Raw genomic sequence first — 24,081 nt, 5'->3', positions numbered from 1 at the left:
ATGAATGGTGACTCAAGCCCATGACATTGAACATTTCGAGACATACATTTCTTGGCTAACTTGGTATGCCCAAAAGCTCAGGGCACGGCCGGCGCACTCCATGACAATATTAGGATTAAGGCCACTCAGTACACTTGTTTTATAGTCTTCCGTAGGGTTGAGATTAGAGATGATGGCATCGTCTGGACTATGTAGCTGTGTTTGGCATGCTGGGCATGGAGCTCTTCGTACCGGCTCTTGGTTGAGAAGTCCCTCACGGTTGGCACAATCCAGGCAGTACAGGTGACTAAGAGATTACGAGAATTAGCATTCATAATACCTGAATTTCACTCTAGATAAAGCCATACTTGCCTGCACGTTGTGACTAGAGCTCGGTCTCTGAGCTCTTTTCGGCATTGAATCCAATTGCATCGTAAGTTGTCATCCATCTGCAAGAGCCTCCCGATGTCAGTTGCTTGATAGCAGACAGAAGCGTAATAGGATTATGTAAAAAAGGTGAAATGGGTGAGACGCAAGCCAGCCATCATAGGTTGAAATTGGTGGCTTGTCGAAAAACGAATATAACCCCATCTTGTCCTTGATATTGAACACGTTTAGTATGTTTCATGAAAACGCAATTACTTTCCCTTTAGATATAAGGGCTTTTGCTAGAGAAACCCCAGAGTCAAGAACTAGCAGAAGTATTGTGCGATAGGTGATCCCACAAACTCAAAGTGCAACTTCCCTTATGAAAAAGGCGATATGATAGACTGTACCAATAAGCACTCGATCCTCTATTCCATGCAAAGATTTCTATAGAGCTTGCTTAAATATTGATAACTTGACAACGACTAGTAATTCCATCAAAAATGCACGTGTTGTTGATGGGGATATACTGCCTGGTTATAACTTTGATCATTTCCTGAGCAATCATCCCACCAACCGCTGCTGAGATGTTGTGTAGCTCACTTCCACCTGCACGAGCAACCTCTTCAGCAATAGCTTGGAATCGCTCCCTGTTTTTGATGTTAGGAGTAATTTCGTTGATAGAGCTCATAATTCCTTTAGCTGATGATGTTGCCACATAAGAAGTTGTCTTGAGGGCAAGATAAATAGGAAGTAGAGACAACGGCGCTCCTGTATCCTTAGACATTTCATCGTTGGCAGCTTCTTTTTCTGTGGGTAGAGTCAGTACGCTATTTCACCATTGATTTATTAGAATTCAACAAACCTAATATTTCCTTGAGATGCTCGGGGCTAACAGTCTGAGGTTTTATAAGTTTAGCAAAAGCGGCATTTTTGCAAAACAAAGCGATGTCCTCTTCCGTCACGCATTTCCCGTCAAGACTAGTGCGGAGAATCGCGAGAACCTCTTCAAAATCAGCCTTTGCTTTAGCCTTGTAGATGTTTTGCAAAGAAATGTAAATATCAGACTGCGCCTTCATATCAGGTAACCCCCCAGACACAGGTAGGCAGTTGTGTTTGTTGTAAAAGCTCTTTATTGCTGCTGCTATGGCCCATATAGTCGAGCTAGAGCAGTCAATCTTCTCAACTGGATGTTAGTGATAACTCTAGACTTGTAAGGGATGAATTCGTTGACAAACCTTGCTTGAATCAAGAAGATCAAAAATTTCTTTGAGATTTGGCGGCAATGATGGCTTAGTGAGATTTCTCATAACAGCCGCCACAGCTTCTTCAAAGTTCTCCTCACCACCTTCAGGATTATCTGTTCGCATGGCAGCTGTTACCATCTTGCGGAATTCATTCTTTTGCGAAAAGGTCAGGGGATATGAACCCTCATGGTTATCCTTCCACTTTTGTAGATAGTGCAACAATACAGCGACAAATGGCACGTGACCGTGTGTGTGGTGGTCTTGAGACTCCAGGTCCTTTGTGATATTATCTGCAAAATCGACCAATGCTGCCCAGGGAGACAAAAGACGCAAGTCTGTAGTAGTGGCAGGATCGGGGTGGGTTTCAATAATGAGAAAGGGGCCCGGAAGATGAATATTGAAGTATGCGTAGAATCCCGCAGAATGAACCGAGAGAATGGGAATTTTATGCTTCTTCCCGTAGGCCTCAATTATATCCTGATATTCTGGATTAATTGGCAAGGCATACAGAACAATTGTGAATGCCGGAAGAGATTGCAAGAGGTTTTGGAGACCCAGACATCCAGATGGAGAGTTTGACAGCCTAACTCTCTTGGTTTCTAGAGCACCAGGTGCCAACTGAGCGTCTTGGTCTTCAGTTTTAGGATACCAATTGCCACGAACCTCGGGATTCAGCTCCAACAAGAAGTTAGTACAACATTCAGCACGAGATCGGCCAAGGCTCTTCTCATCGAGGAAGAAGTTGGTGCCGAGATCTACCTCGGTAACAGTAGCCTCATCATATATGGAAAAGTGGCCAATACCTAATAGAAAAGTCAACACTAAATTCATAAAAAAAAGGCCTAAGATTTAAGAGGAACAAGGGAAAAAGTCCACACGAACCGGGTAGTACTAGATTCTTCAATGCTTCAACTCCAACAGTCCCGCCGCCTGAGTTGAGCAATAAGACACGAGCATCTTCCAAGGCAGCTTGTCCACTGGCCGCCCAGAGCCGCAACTGACGATCGTATTTGCGTTCCTTCTCGGAGGGACCATGCAGCGATGGGGGCTGTATACTTGGCGATTCCATAGTATTTATAGCCGAAGATACTGATATAAGAGACAGGAATGTAAGTTTCAAACATTCAGTAATGGTTTAGAAAGCCAGCTTCATTCATGACGTTTAGGCTTCCTTTAGGCGTTAGTGCCCCCACATTATGTACCCTAAAATAACCCTATCATGTATGTTTTAGAGCGCGGGGTCACTAAGGCTGATTTGCAATGCTCATTGTTAGGCTAAGACGCTATCGATTACGTTAGAAGTGACTATAATTCTGTTAGTGATGGCATCATCCGCAGGTCTAGCGAGGATACTAAATATGTGCGTGCTTTTTCTTGTTTCCATAACCTCATAGTCTTTCCCATCTTCCTAAACTTTCTTTCTCAAGTCATTTATGAGATACTTATTGATTTTCTATCTTTCTTGTCGAACCCGTTCTTATTAAGCCAATCCAAGCTATGTCTCTTGCTGCTGCCGCCAAGCGTATTGTAGGCAAGACAATACTGGTCACTGGAGCCTCCAGTGGCATCGGGAAAAGCACTGCCCTGGAATTCGCACGCAATGCTCCTAACAATCTGAAACTTATTTTGACTGCTCGTCGAGTCGAAAACCTTAACGAGCTTGCAACCCAAATTAAGAGTGAGGTTGGTGATGGCGTCAAGGTACTGGCTGTGAAGCTAGACATTAGCAACCCTGCCGAGGTCCGGCAATTTGTCCCTAATCTGCCAGAGGAATTCAAGGAGATTGACGTCCTGGTGAATAATGCGTGAGTTTGCTTTACTTCGGCCTTGCTCAAAGTTGGCTTGATATTTCTTTCTAAATATGTATTGGGTACTGAACAATATTTAAACAGAGGCCTTGTCAAAGGCGTTGCCTGTGCTCCGGATATTGCCGAGGAGGATATAAACATTATGTTTCAGACCAATGTGACTGGCTTGATCAACATGACACAGGCAATTCTGCCAATCTTTAAGAAAAGACCTGATGGTGGTGTCGGCGATATTGTCAATGTCGGTTCTATTGCTGGTAAAGTCCAACTAAATTTCTATTGTAATGCAAATTGCCACTAATTATTAGATATTTCTAGGCCGTGAACCTTACTCTGGCGGGAGCATTTACTGTGCTACAAAAGCTGCTGTTCGCAGTTTCAGTGACAGTCTGCGTAAGGAGCTAATTTCTACTCGTATCAGAGTGATCGAGATTGACCCTGGCCAGGTTGAAACGGTATAATGAGCCGCAATCTGTCTGACCACCCTTAACAAGGACTAACATGATCTAACAGGAATTCTCTGTTGTGCGATTCTACGGTGATAAGAGCAAGGCTGATGCTGTGTACAAGTAAGTCCAAATTAAAGACCCCCTATTACAAGCCATTTTGAGCCAAGGCAATCAGAACTAATGATTTGATACAGTGGCGTGGATCCCCTTACACCAGGAGACATCGCCGAGGTGATCGTATTTGCTGTCTCTCGCAGACAGAACGTTGTTTTGGCAGATGCTCTAATTTTCCCCAGTCACCAGGTAAGTTCCCTTCGTGAGTACGTATGTGAGACACAATACTTTGAACTGACTAAAATATAGGGTGGCGCTGGCGTGATTTACCGCAAGCCGACGTAAATAGCACATGAAAGTCAAATAATAGGATAGAGCATAGGCCGAGAAAGTGATTCATGTGTTTGTATGTGGTGGTTATTGTTTTAGTCCCTAGCTAACAATTCAAATGGGTTATTCGAGTTAGGCGATTTGAGCTTCGGCATGCTAGCCTGTGAAATGGTCTTCGGATTCGTATTGGTCGCCTTTTGCTTCCTGGGTGGTTTCACCCGGGGTTCATCAACTCCAAACTCGGCACAGAGATCCCGAAGAAGAGGTGTTCCTGGAAGCTTCAGAAAAAAACTTTGAATGCCTTGAAGGTCTGGGAGTCCTGTTGGAGGCAGCAATCTTAGAAGATGCCTTCCCATGTGACTTGTGGACTCAGGCTCTTGCGTGTTGTTGCAAGACATAAAGGACAGTAGTTGCTGGATCATGCGGAGCGAATAAGCGCACGCTTGGGTTTGAGCACTGAAATGCAATAGAGCCCAAGATACCGTGCTTTGCAGTTCATTGATTGAAGAAGCATTGGCAACCAGTTTAAACGAATGCGGTCTACGCTGGGCTAATACCGCGTTCTGAATATCAAGACGCAGGGTTATTGCCATTAGAAAGTCTGAAGACGATAAATCATTAAACCTGACCATGATCTGGGTCAAATTTACAATAGCTCGTGTTAAATATTCGTGCGATAACACATCGACGCCTACTCCTTGTGAGTTCATTTGAGATATTCTGCGAAATTCGTTAACAGACTTTATATGGCTTGGGCGAATGATTTGCAGCAAAGAATATGCTATTTGGCGAATAGAGGTAGATGGTACCCATGCCGATGTTTCTAACATCGAGTCTACTAGGGCTGGCAGAAAGGAGTAAGGTGTTTCGGTTTCTTGTGTTTTCTCATCCTTGAAAGAAATCTGAATATATCGTAAAGTTGTTTCTGACAGCCTGGGGTCGAGATACGGAGGGCCAAGAAAGAAGCCTTGATACTTGCTAACCATTGTCAAGTCAGGCGATTCGAGATATTGTTCAGCGAACCTTTGGTATTGTCGTTCCTGATGAGATATGTTGAGACACTCCTTTGCTATCACTCGCGCATTTGCCTGTGGCATGTTAAGGGCTTGATAGGCAAGCTGGATCATCGACTTGGGTGGAAGACTAAGCTGGAGTTCGATGAACGCTGGCTCAAACCGTAAACATCGAAGGGCATCATCTGTCGCCTCTATGTCTGCAAAAAATACAACACCGCCTCCCGGTCCCAGGGCATGGATAATTAAATCACTATCCCCAGACACAACGGTGATGTTCTCATGCTTAGCCGCGTAAGCAGCACAGTAAGTATCAGCTTCTCCAGGAACTACGCAAACTTTGTCTCCATAGTCGGAAGATTCCAGCAATGCCTCAAGCACCGCTGGTACAAGAAACAGAGTAGTTGGTATTTTGGAACCAAAGTTGGCTATGCCAGGTTTTTTCGGGGAGTAGCAAGCTACTGAAAGAGGACAGCCACTGCTAAAAGCTTGGAAAAACTCCCTGCTTGCCTTGCATCGCTCGACATGTCTCTTCATCCTGGTCTGCAGCTTGTCGGCAGGCAAAAGCCCATCAAAGTAAATGGCTTCACTAAGCGCAAGGGAGTGGCATATAATGTCAGAAAAAGTACAACGGCCGCTAAAAAAAGGATTTATAGATCCTTGAGCTAGATTAAGAGGGAACAAAACATTTATAGAGTTAGAAAACGTTCACTTACACTTCTACATTAAATTCTTTCAACACTTCTAGCCATGCAAGCAATCTTTCCACAATATCGAGAGCTGAAAGGAGGCCCGTGGCTTTTTGCTGACATGAATAGAATAAATAATAAGCAAGGGCAGGCCCGTCGATCACGATTTTGGAGCCATTAAGGATAGTTTTTGTGGCATACGGAAGCAGCTTCGCTCTCAGTCGTGGAATGCCCATTGTTGGTTTAAGGCAAGAGACTTGATGTTGGTGATGTTGCTAGGTAAAAAGAATAATCCCGACGATTGCATAAGTATGCTTACAGTAATATTTATATATACAGTATAATGCCAGCTGCTGTCAACTAGCAGGAGCCTAAGCTTTTCCCTTCGGCCCCCCCCCCCACTTTAGAAAACGGTAGAAAATCTCATCCTTCAAGGACACTGAAAAATATTTTCTTCCCAACTTCTCCCTTTCTTGATGCTTAACAAATTGTCCTGCCTCATCTCCGATTGCAACATTACCAAATAAAGCTACCATCATGCGTAGCACCCTCATATTTGCGGGCTCGTCATGCCCAGAACTTACTGGCCAAATCTGTACTCATCTTGGAATGTCGCCAGCAAGGGCCGAGCTGGGCCAGTTCGCGAATGTGAGTTCTTACCAAGATTCTATGCTACAACTGAATTAAAGCTAGACACCCTGATGGGACGAACAGAGACAAATCCATCATGCTAATCATGATTCCATTTTCAGGGCGAAACGAGCGTTCGTATCTTGACTAGTGTGAGAGAGCAGGATGTCTTTGTCGTCCAGTCGGGTAGTCCTCGCATCAATGACTCCATAATGGAGCTGTTGATCATGATCTCAGCTTGCAAAGGTGGCTCTGCAAATAAGATTACCGGTAAGTTGTTGCAATGCACATTCCCCTCGGCCTATTCTGGATCTTTGAGCTAATTTGGATTGCTTAATAGCTGTTGTACCTTACTTCCCATACAGCCGCCAGTCCAAGAAGAAGAGCCAAAGATCTGCCATCACGGCAAGAATGTTGGCCAACCTTTTAAATGTTGCTGGAGTTAAACATGTCATTACTGTTGATCTTCATGCATCTCAGATGCAAGGTTTCTTCAAAGGAACTGTTGATAATCTGCATGCCGAGCCTCTAATCGCCCGTTGGATTCGTCACAATATCTCCAATTGGCGTGAAGGCGTAGTGGTTTCTAAAAACCCTGGTGGTACTAAAAGAGTTGCTTCTTTGGCTGACGCTTTGAAATTAAATTTCGGGATTGTCACGACCGACAAACGCCGTGTTCGGAACATGATGACGAATAACAACACCAGCATTGTCATGAACCATTTCGATGGCATGGACCGCCAGACTATCTTCGACACCTCAATTCATGGCCGTTTACATGGCGGGCTTGACGATATCTCCACGCAATATCCGATAGCACCCGACTCAGTTGGTCCCCCGGCTCATCGCGCGACTGCGCGGGACCGTCCTAATAGAGGAGCTTCTCAGGCTGCTGCTGAGCCCACCATTGTTGAGGTCCCCGAAGCCGAAGAAATCCCTGAAATGAATACCGATGCTGAACCTCAAACTCAAGAGCATATTGAAAATGGAGTTGATGGAATGACTCGAGAGACCATAGCAGAGGATGAAAAACTCCACAGCCAGGATGAAATCACACAAGGACGACTAGTTCAAGGCCACATTGTGGATGATGACTTTCCTTCCCCTGCCCTGTCGACTGCCGATGCTAGCCAACCTGACATAGACCCGATGACTATGTCACATGCTTCATCTTTCTTCGCCCCCGATGCTTCCCACAAGGAAGATGAAGAGGTTTCAGATGAAGAGGAAGAAACCCTGAAAAATCCCAAAGTCGAGCACATGATCACTCTTGTCGGCGATGTTCGCGACAAGCCTGTTATTATCATCGATGATATGATAGATAAGCCAGGATCTTGGGTTGCTGCTGCCGAGACAGTCGTCAAGCGTGGTGGTGCCAAGAAAGTGTTTTGCATGGCAACCCATGGTGTTTTTGGAGGCGACTGCCTTGCCCAAATGCAAGCTTGCGAGTGCATTGATAAGATTGTTGTCACAAACAGTTTTCCTATTAGTGAGGAAGATATCCATAACACACCAAAGCTGGTTGTGATTGACCTTTCTCTCCTTTTAGCTGAGGCTATTCGCCGTAACCATTATGGCGAGTCAATCTCGCCATTATTCCAGCAGTTTGACTAATGTGCTATGTTTCAAGATTTTGAGCCAACTTCAAAAACTTGAACGCCTGCGCTACGTGACACAGACTCTATCTTCTATTTCTTTGGGTAAGGCATTCTTTTTTGGTTTTCTTGCAACATGGGATACCAAAAGATCCTTCTCCGAAGCTGTACTGTACTTTTACTCACTCTACTAGCGGCACCAGCCCTTGACATCTTTCCATGGTAGTGACGTTTGCTTGATTGTTATTTAACCCTTGTTTTGTATGCTTATTAGGTTCCAGCGTTTGGATAATCTTAGTGTTTGCCTTTGAAAGATGGAGGCTCTCAACACTGCAGCTATATCACAGAAAGCAAAGCTAGTAAGGCGACGATCCTCACCAACAATGAACTACCAAAACACTCAGAACACTCAGAACGAGCGTCTGCTTTATCTTCTTGATGCTACTATCCTGCCCTCATGATTCTCTGTAGCACAGATACACGTTCACCTCAAATATAATTATCCACTTTTCTATTGTGGTAACCCGCGATGCTGCCGCTTAGTGGCAGCAGGGGCTCTTGTTCTTTTTTCATGAATGAGTCCCTAACGGAGCGCTGGGAGATTGAGCCGATATAAAAGGACAGGCATTCTCGATCACACCGTGATCAGCGGATGCTTGTTAAGAGAACTATTGCAACATTTGCTTCAAATAAATACATACATAAACTTATAACGTCAATGATAAGCGAATGCACCAACTATGCGAACGCACCAAAAATATCGACCCTCAAGACAAAACAGAGCATAAAAACGCAAAAAAACATCTAATCGATTGAAACTAAGTGTTATGCTCTTCCGTAGACACTGTAGCAGCTTTTTGACAAGTTCTTGAATTATGACCAGCCTTTTCACAAGTTCCACACTGCCTTACCCTCGCTAGTCCCGACCTTCCCTGACCACCACTTCGGGATAATTCTGCCATCACCTGCGCATCGACGTCTTTCTGATCAATCTCAATACTTCCCTCATCTATAGTCATCGCCCCTCTATTCTGTAGCTTAGTTCTTTTTGCTCTATGACGCCTGCTAAGGGTCTCATTTGCCTGTCGAAGGATCTGGACCTCGGACTTCAACAAGGTGTTCTGACACATTGTTGTGTTCATTCCTTTTGAAAATGACTCAGGTGCCTGGATAATTGGTGTTGGGGAGCTGCTTTGATGCCTTCTAATTCGCTTTTCAAGATATTTAGATTGAGAATTGGCTTCTAGCACTGTCTTTGGCGTCTTAGAAACCCAAGGGTCGGGGAGGCTGGCCTCCTCCTCGATCGGTGTTGGAGTCCGTAGCTGCACATCAAGCTTAGATATCACACTTTCTGGATCTAAAGGAATGATTCCAGCGCCTCTAAAACCCCCCTTGATATTGCTTTCCGTCATAGCTGCTTGGTGGACAGCATAAAAAGCCAGAAAGAAATCAGTCTTGGAAACGTGGGTTATCAAGCACCTGATCAGACGCTCAATTTCTCGACCATAAGCCTTCTTCAGTGGCCCAAAGCACCCGACATCAAGAGGCTGAAGTAGGTGAGAGAAATGAGCTGGCATACAAAGTGTGATGATGTGGTTCTCTTCACAATATTTCTCAAAATCGACTGAGTGGTGGCTTTGATGCCCATCAACGATAAGAAGCCGATAGCGACTGTTTGATTGGGCTCTTGTATGGTGATTGAAGTGCTTGAGCCACTCAAGACCTGTATCATTGTCGGTCCACCCATTTTGAGTCGTGGCAATAGCCCAATCCCCTGGCAGGTTACTTTCTCGGTACCAGCTGGAGAGGTGATATTGGCCCGAAACCACGATGAATGGTGCGACTGCCCAGCCTTCAGCATTAATCGCCTGAATAACTGTGACCCATTCCCGGTTTCCAGGCTGCAATGATTTAGCCTTTCCACGCCTTTCTGCACCTGTGACGACAATTCCACTTGCAATGACACCCATCATGAAGCCAGTCTCATCAAAGTTGTAGACATCAGTGAGTCTGATACCGTATTTTGCAATTGTGTTCTCCACAAGCGTGAACCAACTGCGAATAATAGCTAGGTCTTCGCATTTGGCCCTCTTGTAGTCGTATCTACGATTAAAACGCGCCTTGAGGTCTGGCTGTCGCTTGACAAAGTTGGAAGCCCAGCGCTTGCCGACGCGTGACGCGTCGCGGTCGGCGAGCAGTCGGTTGGCCATTTCTTCAACACCACGTAGTTGCGGGGGGTACCCTCGCGAATCCAAGTCAAGAATGAACTTGACAATGGCCTGTTCTTCTAGATCGGATAGTCTGCGTGAGTTGGGGATGGTATTGCATCGACATTGAATCCCATTCTGTCGGCGACGAAGGGTATGATAATCCACCTGGTATAATCTAGCGGCAGGTCGGAGACCTAATTCCGGGTTAGTTTGAAGGGCCTGAAGAGCGAGAACAATATTAGCTTCATTTTTTGGTCACGCCATGTTTTTTGGTGGACAAATAGTCGATTAGATGCGAAAATGAGAGATTGGAAGATTTTTGGTGCGTTCGCATAGTTGGTGCATTCGCTTATCATTGACGTTATGCCGTTAAAGAGAATGGAAAAGTCTACCCAGTAATTTAATATATGAAGTGAACTAATTGTCAAATTAGTTCTTGAACTTCTTGATTAGGGAAGAGTTTCTATTTCAAAGTGATCATGTAAATGCAATGCTAATATCATCTATTACTCCGCACTAATGTATCCCTAAAATTATACAATTTCTTAATGTGCATGAAGAGTCTCCAAAAGGCTAAAAAAGTTCTTGTCCTGAAGCGACACCAACGATACTGGTTCAATCAAGGCCTCAGTTGGCATGCCATTCTGTGCGCCCTGGATCAGTCTCCATGCACGGCGGAATTCATCACGGATGCTCGAAATGCCATGGTGCGTTACGGTGCGGGCAACGTTATGGTCAATCTCGAACGGATCCTCAATAGCGAAAAGGTAGCGACAACGAACCTCTTTGAGAGAGATTTCTGCCATGTCTGTGCGACTAGCCTCATTCTTCTTTTCAGCAGCCGATGTGTCTAACTTGAAGGCTTTTTCAGGGCTGGCATTGGAGCCGAGGTTGGTGGATATATCAGCTTTTGCAGAGGTAAGGCGTGGTGGGCTGCCGGGCCCAGTGAAACTAGAACCACTTTCAACCATGAAAACAGTCTTTGCACCCGTCCAGTTTTTAGCCTGCTTGGTGAGGATGCCTCCCTGGAAGGTCCGCAAGCTTAGAACCTCACGTCCCCAATCAAAACCACGCTTGCCCGGAATGGTGAGCATTGGGCCTGAGTGAGCGTAGTACTCAAAGAAGCCGCAGAGCAAAGCCCCCAACGAATCTGTGTTGGCAGTGATAGCCTTTTGCTTGCAGGCGGCAATTAGAGCCTCTTCATCCCGCATGAAACGTACATCGTAGCCTTGACACTCAACCATTTCAGAGTACTGCTCAGATGAGTATGCAGACTTCGGTGGTGCCGACTTTTGGAGATTAGGGCAGACAAACGGCTCAGCAATATTGACCAAAAAGTGAAGAACCATAAGAACATAGCCATAGCTGCTCAGGGAGCCTCGATACGGCGTGTTTATTTGGCGCATTTTAGCCCAGCGCTTGATGAAGAGGACCATCTGGCGAACCCGAGCATCAGTGTGCGAATAACAGCGTAACAGTGTTGAGTTCTGCAAGGCAAGATGTGCGGAAAAGTTGACATCACATTGTGCGCCTACACCTTCTTTGGGAAACTCAAGCTCGTCGCGATACCGCTCTCGTGACTGCGATATCAAAGCTGGGTCTCCTATAACTTTGATTCGCTCAATCAGTTGTTTCTCCTCGGGCTGCATGGAGAGAGCATACTTGTACCATGCGCGAGCACCAACCGTAGGTAGTCTAGACAATGGACGTCTTAGAATTTCAACATACTCTACCACCGTTTTATTTTGCTCCTCGGTGTATATGCCTTTTTCGCGGGCCAGTTCGAAGTCAGCTGCCAGCTGCAGGGCCATCAATTTAAGTGATAAATCAGCCAATGTAGGAGATTTCAAAGGTTCTTCAATCCCGTTAAATTCTTCAAGCACCTCTCGGAACTCGGGCTTGTAAACTCCACGGATGAAATAGTAGAGAAAGAACTGCGTCATCTGCTCAGAGGCATTGCCACGCCCGGGGGAAAAAGATCTGAATAACCGGTTTGAACGGCTATAGTAGTCCATTGGAGGCTCGTTAGGCCGCTGTTCCATACCAGTAACCTGCACGACTGAAAGTTGCTTGAACCGCGCCAGTGCGTTGTTGATATTACGAGCATAGAGGATAACATCTTCAGCAGTGAGGGTTTCCTGCTCAAGTGAATGCTGTAATTCTGAAGCCACCACCAAACATTCTTGTTCATTGTGCACATCAAGAAGGCCCTTCGGCCTATCGTCCCAGCGCTGTAGGATATCCTCTGCGTCCATTTGCAAGAATGTTGTCATTATGCTGTGGCATGCAGCTGGAATAGAGACTGGAGCATCTTTTAGAGGCAGGCTAAGCTCCATTTCCTCGCTCGCAAACCGATTACTAGGAAGTGACATGACGCGGCGTTTCAGGTCCGGGTCGCACAAACCCTGAATGAAAGCGTAGCATACTTTGTTTATGGTGAGAATAGTAGTAGGAGTCAGAGAACGATAGGTGTCCTCCTCCAGATCAGGGATGTCTAATTGCAAAAGAAGCTTTTTGCATGTAGTGAAGTAAGAGGATAGATTTTGGTTGTGCTGCTGGCAGATTGAAATGCGCCCGGATAGTACGAATAGATGTGGTCCATCAACTAGGTTGAGCCCGGATTCCGTAATTTCAATCTCTTCGGTAGTCACAGCTTGAACCTCTTTGCCTGAAGATAGCGGCGGTGAAATGGCAGCAGCGCCGTCCCGATTCAAAACAGTAGATTGCTCATCACTCCTAGACAAATCCTCGTCATCATTAGATAAACCTTTTTCCCAACACTCTCGCTCTTTCAGTAGCTCCTCAAGCAACTGAGATGATGGCTTTTCGCAAAGCTTGATGATAGGAACGCGTGTCCGAGTGAGAAGACGGGCGCCGTAGCCTAAATCAAGGAAAGCCTTTTCTATTAATCGCGGAATTGGCGAAGAGCGGTTGTCGGGCTGTTGCTTTGATTGGGGAGTAACCAATCCCAAATCCATATCAGATCCTTTAGTCGCAAACCCAGACGCAATGCTTCCAAAGCAACGCAACTGGACAGATTCTGGACGAAAATCGAGGTTTTTATTCACCTCTTTTTCAAACTTAGAGACAGCCTCTCGACACACAGCTTCGAGTGTTTCACGGAACTGGTTTTTGGAAGCAAGATCCTCAGAACTAACTTCACAATCTTCAAGGACCTCGCAGCTGATGCTATCAAGATAAGCAAAAGACTTATCCATCTGAATGCGTGACTGGCCAGAAGCGCCCGACCAGCCTTGGACATTTTGACGACAGTTACTCGCATGATATGATCCACCGTGATGGAAGTCACCTGCAGAACCATTGAACCGATGGCTTTGAACAAAATGGTGGTTGCTATGATGGTCCTGGCCATGGATATTATGGCTATAGCCATTGCGATTATAATGGTTGGCATTATGCGGATTAGTGCGGTTAGGCTGGTGATACTGCTGGTTGTTGTGTTGATTGTTGAGATGCTGATTATATTGATGATTCTGATGGTAACCTTGGCGGTTGTGGTGCTGCCATCGTGGAGAATTTTGCCCATTAAAGCCCAGTGAATGATTGTGGTGATGGGGCGGGCCACCATTGGTTGGAGGCTGCACCCACTGCTGGCCGCCCCGCGTTTGCTCACTATGTCTTTGTTCGGGATGGTGGTTATGAGCTTGTGGTCTTGAGGGGCCAGAAGGCGACTGCTGAGCACGAGGGTCAATAGGAATTACAAGTTGGGAACTCATATTCCGCCGCTGGGCTTGATTCATACGCCTCCGTGTAGCCTTGGGTGATGTTACACCTGCAGGAGAAAAAGCTGAAGATCCTTGAATGGCTCCATTAGCAGCAAGGCCGCAATTTTGAGAAGGGCTTCCCACGGCCATGTTCTGGAAATGGTTTCCAAGCCGATCAACACTGGATTGTACTGGCCGGTTGGCCATGCGGTCTGAGGAGCTCATCTTGGGGAACCAAGACGGGGTGCTGAACGTAGAGGCTTTATCAAGTAATGAAGCTGGGAGAACTGAGCAAGCCAAAGCTGCAAAGAATAACGAAGATTGAGGTGTCTCGTTAGCCTTTTTATGTAATAGAAGGTCAATAAGGGCTACTTACAAAATCAACCTGAGGATAAAAGAGTCAATATTAGTGGCTAGTGCGTTTAGTAAGGGCAATGTTCAAGCCCCTAAAGCTTTCGTGTTTGTATAGTATTCGATAACAAGGGCGTCTATCACAATGGCCTACACCCAAGCACTTAGCTGCAGTCTCAATACGTCCAACGATCAATTCAAAGGGAGAACAAGACCAGCAAGGTTGGGAAAAGTCAAGGGATCTCTAGCAGACAACAAGGAACAGCGTTCTGTGGAGTGAAACTCTATGTATGTATGTGTGTTTGCGTCTGTTTTTTTGTGTCGTATGTGTCGTATGTGTGTACATACGATGGATGTTATGTTTGTTATATTTCAAAGAAAGAAAAAGAAAGTCTCTGTCTCAAGCTCGTTGCACTTGTTTGCAAGGGTATAAAGTTGCACAAAAAGACAAACTCAGCATTGCAAACAAGGTAAGGCGAAGCAAGGCTGTGGGTCATCGCTAGTTAAGCTGGCCGCTTCTGGATTTACCCTAGTGCCGATCGAGATACTCTACAGCTGATGACAGCTGACTAGCGCTAAATCAGGCTGTAATCTTGGGTACCCACAATTTCCCGGTGAAGCTTCTCAACCACTAAGGCAACCTTTGCTCTCTTTGTATCCTGACCCATCCTGCTCCCCTTCTACGGCCTTGCCTTTATTCTTGTTTGTGGCTCTTCGTTCCTACGCCTGCTCCGCTATTGATTAAAGCTATCCCATTGTCTATCGTCTACCATATTCAAGCCCCCGTTCTCGATAAAAGGGTATTGTGGTCTCGGTTTTCGTCGCATTTCTTCGCATTTCTTCGTGTACTGCTACTGTACTACTGATTTACTTCGTCGCTCTTCATATTTGCTCGAGGCACTCCTAAATATGCCGTCGTTGCCTTCTTGATATTAAGATTACCTCCTGTTCTTTCCATTCTTCGCTTGTCCTAGACCAATAATCGCGCGCTCACGTCACCCACTCTGCTTGTCTTGAATTTCCCCCTATCGTGTCGATATCCAACCGCAATATTTTTTTTCGTAAACTACCGTTGTAAACTCTTGATCCTACTTTCATATCCCATCATCAGCCTTCTATCTCTCTCGATTACAATCTGTCGTTAAACCTTTCCACTATGAGTGCTCCTCCGCCTTCCGGCCCTCCCCAACCCATGGGCACACCTACCCCCAATGGCGCTCTCAACGGGAGTCAAGGGCTCCCGGCGCGACGCCCGCCGCCACAGGCTCTTCGCCCGCCTCGCCGGCGACCCGCCGACCCTATGGTAGCGCGGAAGCGCCCCAACGCTGCTAAACAAATCGGGTTCCGCAAAATGGCAGACTCAACTAGTATGGATCGTTTCCCAACAAAGTCCCTTGAAGATTTGCAACGACGCCGTCAGCAGTATGGCGGCTGGTCTGAGCCCCCGCCGAATGTTTCGTATGCCGACTACCCCGTTGTGACTACCAAAAGGGAGCTTCGAGAGCACATGCGAATTCATGCTATGCGCTTCATCAAGTCCAAGGGTGGCGATGATTCGACTGTTATCGACCCAACCAACCAAAACGAATTCACCCGCCCTGTAACTCTCCACCGCCGCGATCCTCGACAACCACCACCTGGCCGTGCGCCGCCCAAAGAGCCTACGCCAGAACCTGTAGCCGTTGATGAGAAGGAGGCCGAGCGCCTAGCGCAACTTAAAGCCGATAAAGAGGCCCAACGCGCTATAGACCAAGCCAAGATTGCGCCGGGGATCAAAGAACAGAAACAACCTAAGCAAAAACCCAAAGAAGAGAAGATAAATCTCAACCGTATGCCGACCACGGCCAAGGGAAAAAAGCAGTCAGATATCAGATATGAAGAAGCTCTTCCTTGGCATCTAGAAGATGCCGACGGAAAAAATGTTTGGGTTGGCTCTTATGAAAGCGCACTTTCAGAAAGCTATGTTGCTCTCCTTATTGATGGCAACAAGTTCCGCATGATTCCCATTGAAAAATGGTACAAATTCACTGCGAAGCCGCCTTTTGTGCCCATCTCAGCAGACCAGGCTGAGGACATGCTCCGCAAACAGATTCCTGTTACTCGCTGGCTAATGAAAAAGGAAGAGGAGAAGGCAGAGGGCCAAAAGCGTATGCAAGAGTTCCGTGCAGCCAGTGGACCCGCCAAACGACGCCGTCCGGACCAGGAGTCTCGCGACTACGATGAAGTGGACATGGACCCCGGTGATGAATTCCAAGATGATGACGAGACGGGTGGTATTCTCGACTTTGATGACGAGGACGCGAAGATTTCTAATGAGCGTATTCGCAAGAACCAACTAGGTGCCAATCTATTCGGAGATGGTGACGAAAAGGATGTCGACGAAAAAGAATCTGCCCAGATGCGGGATGAGCGTATCAAGCGCGAGCAAAGCCGAAAGCTCAAGAAGAAGTTCTTGAAGCGTGTCAACGAAAATGCGATCGAATCGGATGACTCTGATAGCGATCCTTTCTTGGCCCAAGCATCGGTAAGCCTGTGCAGCCCCTATTACACCGTAACTACGACCTACAGCAGCCAATACTAACTGTCTATATCAACGTCATAGTCTGCAGATGAAGATTCAGATGAAGAGGAAGAAGAAAAGAAGGAAGAGGAAAAGCAGAAAGACAAGCCCGAGGATGACGGTGAAGAGGATAAGACCAAGGGAAGCGAAACCTCGAATGCCAAAAAGGCAGTACCTGACCCGCTTAAAAAGAAGAGCCTCAAGCGCGCTGGCTCCCCTGGCGCTTCAGAGTCTAGCGGTAACGAATCATCGCGCAAGAAGAGCAAGATCAAGAAGATCGGTGTCGCTGGCCAGAGTAGGGCATCAACTCCGCTTGCGTCTACTCAGAGACGTAAAGTTGGGGGGGCTGCTAATCTTAGTGATGACGGCGAAGCCACCGCCGGTGAAATGTCGGACAGCCATCCCAGAAAGAAAATTAGAATTATTGGTAACAAGCCTGTCCCGTCTGGCTCACGTGCAGGTAGCCCTGTGCCTCCAAGTAAGTCTACAGTCTTTTCTGTCTCCTTCCTACTCTCTGTTTCCCCATGCTCCCTCTATTGAAATGCGTACTAACGTTTGCCAATAACAAGCTGCTTCTATTGGGCCTATTCAACCCCATGAAATCATCGCCGCATTGCCAGAGTTACCCGACGGCATCACTATTCTCAACCTATTCAAGTCGTTTGATGATCGTGTTGGAGATCGTCCTGGGCTTATGTCCAAGTCGGATTGGCTCAAGCTGGTGAGGGAAAACTCCCAGTATGGGCAAGACAAGCTTCTTCGTCGCAAGGAATGATTTGACAGCTTGTTGTATTCCATCTAATCAATACTGTTTTTTGGCGCCCTGTTGTAAAGTATCGGCCCATGTTGGTACACATATGCGAACTCATTAATAAAACACTGGGCTTTTGCGTAACAAAAAGTTGGCTAGTCATTCTTAAAACAAATGAAAGTGAATACATGTTCTTCCCTTTATATCCAGAAACGGAAGTGCTATGCTTCTTTATTATATGCCGAAATATTATGCGATCTTCACATGTAGTAGTCAGACAGCAGTTTCTATTCGTCCATTTGCCATGAGTACTCCAGGCCTTTGTCCCGCTCTCTGCGATTTAGAGCTTTAAACCTTTCAGCTTCAAATCCATTGCCTCTATCCACACCATCCCATCTATATCCAGGCTTGATACCGTACCGATTTGGTGGCGCAGCCCCTTGATAGGATGGCCGCCCTTTCCTCAAATTATTTTTCTCCATCTCCTTCCTAGGCTCCATGAACTGCATCATAGGGTCGTTCCATCGTTGCTGTTCCTTCAATTCCTTATTAAGCCCATCATCGTCAGCATGGCGTGCAAACTTCATCAAAGCGGCATCCTCTAGATCATTTTTCTTCTTGCGCGCCTCTTCTAGTTGTACGTCTCCCTTGAGAGCTTTTTTCTCCTGTCTTTCCTTTTCTTCGGCTTCCTCTGCGGCTTTCCTTGCCGCGGCGCGTCGCATAGATACATCTATTCTACGACCCGTAGCATCGCGATAGACAGTCTCTGCTTCCTTAACGCCCTGTTTTGAACGCTCAAACTCTTCACGTTCCTCGCGCTGTCGCTTCTTAAGCTGCGCCGAGATGGCTGCCGCGCTTTGCAGGCCAGCATGGGTTCCATCGCTCATCTTGACCACATTATCCGCGCTGTCTACAACCGGCATCTCGTCATCCCCTTGTTGAGCGGCGCGCGTCTCGGCAGCCACTGAAGCCAGGATTGCGTCGGCTGAATTAGAGTCCCGGGTTTCGCTTGATAAGACCTTCCAGCTTGACTCCTTCTTTTTACGAAACTCAGCTGAAGTGCCAGCAACAGCAGCTAGAGCTTCATCTTCGCCGTTTTTCGTGCTATGTGCCTGGCTCCAGCTAGAATCGTCGTCCTCGGTGATGAGAAGCCCAGTTTGGCCTTTGGACTTTTTTTTCTTGGATTTTTTGGATGGTGCTGGATCTGCAACAAGATAATGTGTGGCGAGGTAGTTTGAAAGGTCAGACATTTTGGTGAAAAGCTATTCAGGGATAGTAATATATCGATGGGGTTAAATTATTTGATGTATAGGGAAAGGAGAAGTTATGGTAGCGATCACAAACTTGGTATACTATTGGAAAGGAATATGCATCTAAGCGATATATGCAGAAACTAGCACTTAGGGTTCGTTGACATCATTGCCTAACCGATTGGCTATTAGCTGTCATCTGCCAGTTTGGTCAGTTCCGCGATAAAAGCACGTAGAGGTTTAGTATTATATTATATCATCATAAAAGCTTGGGTTCTTGTTTTGCTGCAAATACGTCGCTGTTTGCTGTACACTTTTCTACTGGGAAATCTGAATTTATTTTTGTAGCAGTCTAACTATACAATCCGTTGCTACATATCATATGTTAGGGTTACATAACCAAACCCCGGTTCAAACTATAGTTGAACATTGGTAAACCAAGGCTTACCAACACATCAATACATCTTGACGATTCGTCTTTGTTTGTTTCGATATCTAGACGATTTTTGTCTTGGCAACTCAAATCTTGTTGGAATAACAATATTTTCAAACCCCAAAACCCTCTTGGTACTCCTCCTCTCCTATTCTCCTCTCTGTAACTGCGCCTCAAGCTTGCTTATTTAGCCTATGCCTTTCGTCTTTTTCGGCCTTTCTGGATGCTAATCACTGCGACAAGTTTATGAATTTGCCGATAATTCGCTCTCATTACCCTGTGTGATCCGGAATAGCGAGGCAATAGCTTTCACACTACATAGGCAAATTCATAGCTGGAGAATATGGAGCCATCAGGTAGCCTGGCGTCTCCGCCTAAAGCCGTATCTCCGCAATCTCCCTTCTCTACTGTCTCAACCCCGCAGTCACGTCCCGAACGAATGTCCTCGCCACTAGACTTCACATCAACATCTACTGAGCTTCCGTTTCGATCGTCCCGAAAATCGCTTACAGCTTCTCTCTATGCTTCCACACTCTCGCCACCCGGTTCACGGTCCATATCCCCCGCGCGCCACGGGTCACCTGGTCTCTCTTCGTCTATCTTTGACACTAGTAGAGTTTGTGAAATAGCTAATGGCGAGGCAGCGGGAACTCCCAGCGACCCTCTCAATCTTATCCTCCAGTCGTTTGTTCCCCATGTTGCTGTCTACGCTTCACGCGATACAGAGGAGCTTCTCGAAAGGAAAGGTTTTGAGAATGGACTCTGGGAGCTTATTCGGCCTTTTGGAGAAAAAATCCATGGAAAGGTGACAATTAGAGACAGCCATGGAGGCTCACACTCTTACGATGACTTTTCAGTCCGCTTCACTCGTTTCGGGGATGATCTTGAAACACCATTACCTCCTACAACATCAACAAAAATTAGCGGCCAGCGTCGAGTCTCGAATCCTGCCGAAGCTGCCTCTCAACAAACCCGGGACGACTTAACCCAGATCGAAACCGTTGTCAAGAGACACCTCGAATTTGCGGAAACGTCGTTTCAAGTTGGGCCAAAACCTGAGCTCCTGCCCCAAGATATTGATATTCCGTCACCATACTACGCTTTGTATCTACGTCGCCTCCTATCTTACATGAAAATGTCGGCTCATGAGACCTTTGCGCATCCCGTGGCATGTGTTGCTGCTATAAGTTCCCGTAATCAGTCACCTATTGAAGAACTGAGGATGTTGTATCAAAATACTAGCCAGGGAGACGACAAGCTTCCCGAATGGATCAACAGCGATTACCTTCGGTACTATGTTTTGGTTCATGACGAGGAGAACGACAACCTTGAGCAGTCTATGGCTCTGTTTGAGCAAATGAAACGACATTTGGGACTCCACTGCCACCTTTTACGAATTAGAACTGCTCAGACCATTCATCCGGATGATACTAATGTGCCCATGCCGCGAACCGAATGGATAACAGCTACTGAAGAGCTTGCACATCTTCAAAAGAGCGAAGCCGCTGGGGACAATGACGAACCTACCAGCTATATTTCCGAGATTGACACTTCAGTAATTCGCACTTTTGTTCGGGAGATGGTCACGCAGTCTATAATACCCACAATGGAGCGCTGTGTAATGCTTTGGAACGAGCAAGAGGCATCTCGCAGGCGAGGAATTACTGGCAAATTCATTACCCTTTCCAAGAAATGGCCTTTTGGTGGCGGCTCTTCCAAATCCTCTTCTGGACTAGGGGGGCAGACTAGTAGCTATGAGTCGACTGGATATTATACTAAAGATGCGTCCGAGGCCATTCTTAGGAAGTTGGCAGATTATGCTTTTATGCTGCGTGACTGGAAGCTTGCTCACTCTACTTACGACATCTTGCGAACCGACTTTAACGAGGCCAAGGCTTGGAAGTACTATGCCGCTGCAAACGAGATGGCTGCTATCAGCCTGCTTATCCTCCCTCAGAATCTATCATCGAAATCTCGTGCAGATACAGTCGATCAGATGCTTGAGGCTGCTTTCTATTCCTATAACACTAGATGCAATTCTCCATTTGGCGCAATACGATCACTAATTTTAGGGATGGAACTGCTCCGGTCACGTGGCGGCAGTAGCATTGACGATGCAGTGCGCTGGGGGGTAAAGCTTTTGGACTCCCAGCTTTTGGGGGAATTCGGGGAGGCTCTTATCAGTGAGCGAATTGCAATTTGCTATGCATCTAGAAAAGGCATTGGCAGTAATTCCTGGGGCAGCCGCAGCCGCAAAGCTGCCTTGTGGAACTTCGTCTCTGCAGAGCGGTGGGCGTCGCTCGAAAAGCCTCTTCAAGCCTGGCGTTGCCTCGAAGCCGCTAATGCGGTGTATGGCGTGAACCCAGGCCAAGGAGTGAGCCAGTTTAAATGGGCCCGCGAGAATCTACGCAGCCTTGAAAAGCATCTCAAGGATGCACTGAATATTGATGAGGGTTCTGGCTGCGATTATAACCATGGTAATGCCGGAGAGGAGGTTGAGGAAAAGCCAGAAGCTTTAGACACGGCTAACCAAGGTGAACTGTAAATGAAGCTACGGGTGGCCTGGATAAGAATAGAGCGGGGAACAACCAAGCGATAATAGAAACATCCATACAGAACTTGCGATATAGGGCTCAGTGCATCTGTTGCAATTTTATGCTTACTTGTGTGTGTCAACAGGATTAACTACATGGAGCGCAATACAGATTCGTAGTGCTTCTGTGCTACCTTGGTTGATAAATATTCGATAAATGCATATTTTCGTTGCCTGCCACTTTGTTATGTTTAGTTGCATAGAATGTCTCTCTTTCACATGGAGGTTTCTTTGGCCTTAGGTAAGGAGTGATAGTACGCCTTCTTCATTATCAACTGTATTATCTTTCTTCCCATTCACACTCTGCTGGTATTTTATTACTGCTTCTGCTTCTTGACACGCCTTGTCATTTCTTTGTATTTAATCACTGCGAGCAATTTTCTTCCCGTTGAACTAATCTACAAATTATCATGGGTGATCTGGGTACATTCTTGACAGCTAACGATCCTAATTTTCGAAGGTATTGCTTAAGCCCCTTTTCTTTCTTGTCAAGTCTTTTTCAGACTCGCTAACTACACACATTTAACAGTGTTCGAATTCCGGCTCTGTACTCAGATTTTCGGGAACAGCGCTTGAAGGCTCCACAGTCGTACCAGGAAAAGATTGATGCATGGAAGCTGGCGTTGTGCAAGATAGCGTGGGATGGCCCATCACCCGCCAATACCGAACGTAATTATCTGTCTATCAATGTGAATGGGAATCTTCTCCAGCGGCTCAAGACTCAGAGATTCGGGAGTCCACAGGCCCTAGGCACGGTGATTCGAGAGTGTCTTTCATCGAAACACGCATATCGACTACAGGACTTTTTGCAAGCCAAGCAAAGCATCTTTAGTTATAGCTTTACTAGTCTTCCGTGGGCTGCTGTATCATGGGCTTGTAGCCAAGTATGGCCGTCCCGTAGTTCTAGCGGTGAAGATAGGCTGGAGAATGGTCAATTTCTCTTGATGGCTAACTTGAACACGGCGTTCCAGGGCCTCACTGACGCTGTCGCGGGGCTCTCGTCGAAATCAGAACGTACTTTTACGAGGGATAAGTTTATCCGGCAGTTCTCAAAGGATATTATTGCCGATAGCCAGCTGTCACAGTCTGACATGGAGGCTCTTCTGGTTTTTGCATCTCGCGATAACAGCTTGCTTTCTTATGATGGCCAAACTGTGCGGATTCGATCGTCTGAAGACAACTTGCCTTCTATTGGTGAGGAGGACTCGTCTATTGCCTCGCTTAAGAGTTTGATAGAGGATTTGCAGGACCAGGTCGAGTTGATGAACAAGAGAGTTGAAGATCTAGGATTACAAGCTAAAGAGGCAGTCGTTAAGAAGAACCGTGTCGCTGCCCTAGCTGCCTTAAAGTCTAAGAAACTCACAGAATCCGCCCTAGAAACCCGTTACGCCACGCTGCACCAACTTGAAACCGTCATGGTCAAGCTTGAGAAAGCAGCCGATAATGTGCAGATGGTGAAGAATATGGAAGCTGCCACGACCGCACTACAAACTCTTAACGAGAAAACCGGAGGTGCTGGCAGGGTTGATGAAGTTGTCCAGGGCTTGCGTGAGACTATGGCTGATGTCGATGAAGTCGGTGCAGTTCTCGCATCTGCAGGCCCCGAGAGTAGTGTTGTGGATGAGGGCGAGCTGGATGAGGAGTTAGCAGCCATGGAGGCATCAGAGAATGCAAAGGTTGCAAAGGAGGAAGAGCGTGCGACGGCATCGGCAAAGGAAAAAGTGCGTCAAGACCTAGAGCAAGCGCGCCAGGCGGTCGAGCTTGGAAAGCTCTTAGATACAGTTTCAGTGCCAAGCGGAGTGCCAGCTCCGTTATCTATGGATCCAGCTGATGCGCTGGCAAGAATGTCCTTGGAAGAAAAGGAAGCAGAGGCAGCCTGAGAGGATGTGGGTGGCTAGATGGGAATGCAGAGAAGGCGAGCAGAGTGTGAGTGACATTTACGATAGTTGGATGTTATTTTTGTGGTGCTTGGTTTTTAATAATAATGGTGTTATACGGCATATAATCACATTGCTATATACACACACATAAGTAGACATGTCCTATTC

At 46.5% G+C, this 24,081-nt stretch overlaps 8 protein-coding genes across 8 annotated transcripts; 4 read left to right on the top strand and 4 right to left on the bottom strand.

Annotated features, from left to right (window-relative positions):
• Window positions 1-805: 805 nt before the first annotated feature.
• On the bottom strand, window positions 806-2,661 carry HOO65_070132 (Nedd8-activating enzyme E1 regulatory subunit; the record flags this gene model as incomplete). The annotated part of the gene is made up of 4 exons (XM_071004974.1): window positions 806-1,155; window positions 1,211-1,376; window positions 1,584-2,395; window positions 2,475-2,661. The coding sequence occupies 4 exons, from the start codon at window positions 2,659-2,661 to the stop codon at window positions 806-808; spliced, it is 1,515 nt and encodes a 504-aa protein (XP_070856850.1).
• Window positions 2,662-3,089: 428 nt separating this feature from the next.
• On the top strand, window positions 3,090-4,248 carry HOO65_070131 (NADP-dependent 3-hydroxy acid dehydrogenase; the record flags this gene model as incomplete). Its single annotated transcript, XM_071005078.1, has 6 exons — window positions 3,090-3,397; window positions 3,485-3,657; window positions 3,719-3,855; window positions 3,914-3,969; window positions 4,044-4,152; window positions 4,213-4,248. The coding sequence occupies 6 exons, from the start codon at window positions 3,090-3,092 to the stop codon at window positions 4,246-4,248; spliced, it is 819 nt and encodes a 272-aa protein (XP_070856849.1).
• A 2,224-nt stretch (window positions 4,249-6,472) lies between these two features.
• Window positions 6,473-8,179, top strand: HOO65_070130 (Ribose-phosphate diphosphokinase; the record flags this gene model as incomplete). The annotated part of the gene is made up of 3 exons (XM_071004995.1): window positions 6,473-6,583; window positions 6,688-6,835; window positions 6,906-8,179. 3 exons carry the CDS (start codon window positions 6,473-6,475, stop codon window positions 8,177-8,179), a joined length of 1,533 nt encoding a protein of 510 aa, XP_070856848.1.
• Window positions 8,180-8,978: 799 nt separating this feature from the next.
• Window positions 8,979-10,370, bottom strand: HOO65_070129 (uncharacterized protein; the record flags this gene model as incomplete). The annotated part of the gene is made up of 1 exon (XM_071001254.1): window positions 8,979-10,370. The coding sequence occupies one exon, from the start codon at window positions 10,368-10,370 to the stop codon at window positions 8,979-8,981; it is 1,392 nt and encodes a 463-aa protein (XP_070856847.1).
• A 545-nt stretch (window positions 10,371-10,915) lies between these two features.
• HOO65_070128 (Poly(A) RNA polymerase protein cid1) lies at window positions 10,916-14,320 on the bottom strand (the record flags this gene model as incomplete). The annotated part of the gene is made up of 1 exon (XM_071001253.1): window positions 10,916-14,320. One exon carries the CDS (start codon window positions 14,318-14,320, stop codon window positions 10,916-10,918), a length of 3,405 nt encoding a protein of 1,134 aa, XP_070856846.1.
• A 1,282-nt stretch (window positions 14,321-15,602) lies between these two features.
• On the top strand, window positions 15,603-17,781 carry HOO65_070127 (Transcription initiation factor IIF subunit alpha; the record flags this gene model as incomplete). The annotated part of the gene is made up of 3 exons (XM_071004930.1): window positions 15,603-16,970; window positions 17,049-17,484; window positions 17,576-17,781. The coding sequence occupies 3 exons, from the start codon at window positions 15,603-15,605 to the stop codon at window positions 17,779-17,781; spliced, it is 2,010 nt and encodes a 669-aa protein (XP_070856845.1).
• A 263-nt stretch (window positions 17,782-18,044) lies between these two features.
• Window positions 18,045-19,007, bottom strand: HOO65_070126 (Pre-mRNA-splicing factor cwc-26; the record flags this gene model as incomplete). The annotated part of the gene is made up of 1 exon (XM_071001252.1): window positions 18,045-19,007. One exon carries the CDS (start codon window positions 19,005-19,007, stop codon window positions 18,045-18,047), a length of 963 nt encoding a protein of 320 aa, XP_070856844.1.
• A 776-nt stretch (window positions 19,008-19,783) lies between these two features.
• On the top strand, window positions 19,784-23,913 carry HOO65_070125 (Transport protein particle subunit trs85-2; the record flags this gene model as incomplete). The annotated part of the gene is made up of 2 exons (XM_071004807.1): window positions 19,784-21,981; window positions 22,563-23,913. 2 exons carry the CDS (start codon window positions 19,784-19,786, stop codon window positions 23,911-23,913), a joined length of 3,549 nt encoding a protein of 1,182 aa, XP_070856843.1.
• Between the last annotated feature and the right edge of the window lie 168 nt (window positions 23,914-24,081).

The sequence above is a fragment of the Ceratocystis lukuohia genome, assembly GCF_044167205.1.
Source record: "Ceratocystis lukuohia strain C4212 chromosome Unknown Supercontig7_pilon, whole genome shotgun sequence".
Classification (NCBI taxonomy): domain Eukaryota; kingdom Fungi; phylum Ascomycota; class Sordariomycetes; order Microascales; family Ceratocystidaceae; genus Ceratocystis; species Ceratocystis lukuohia.
This window is presented reverse-complemented; position numbering and strand designations above follow the sequence as displayed.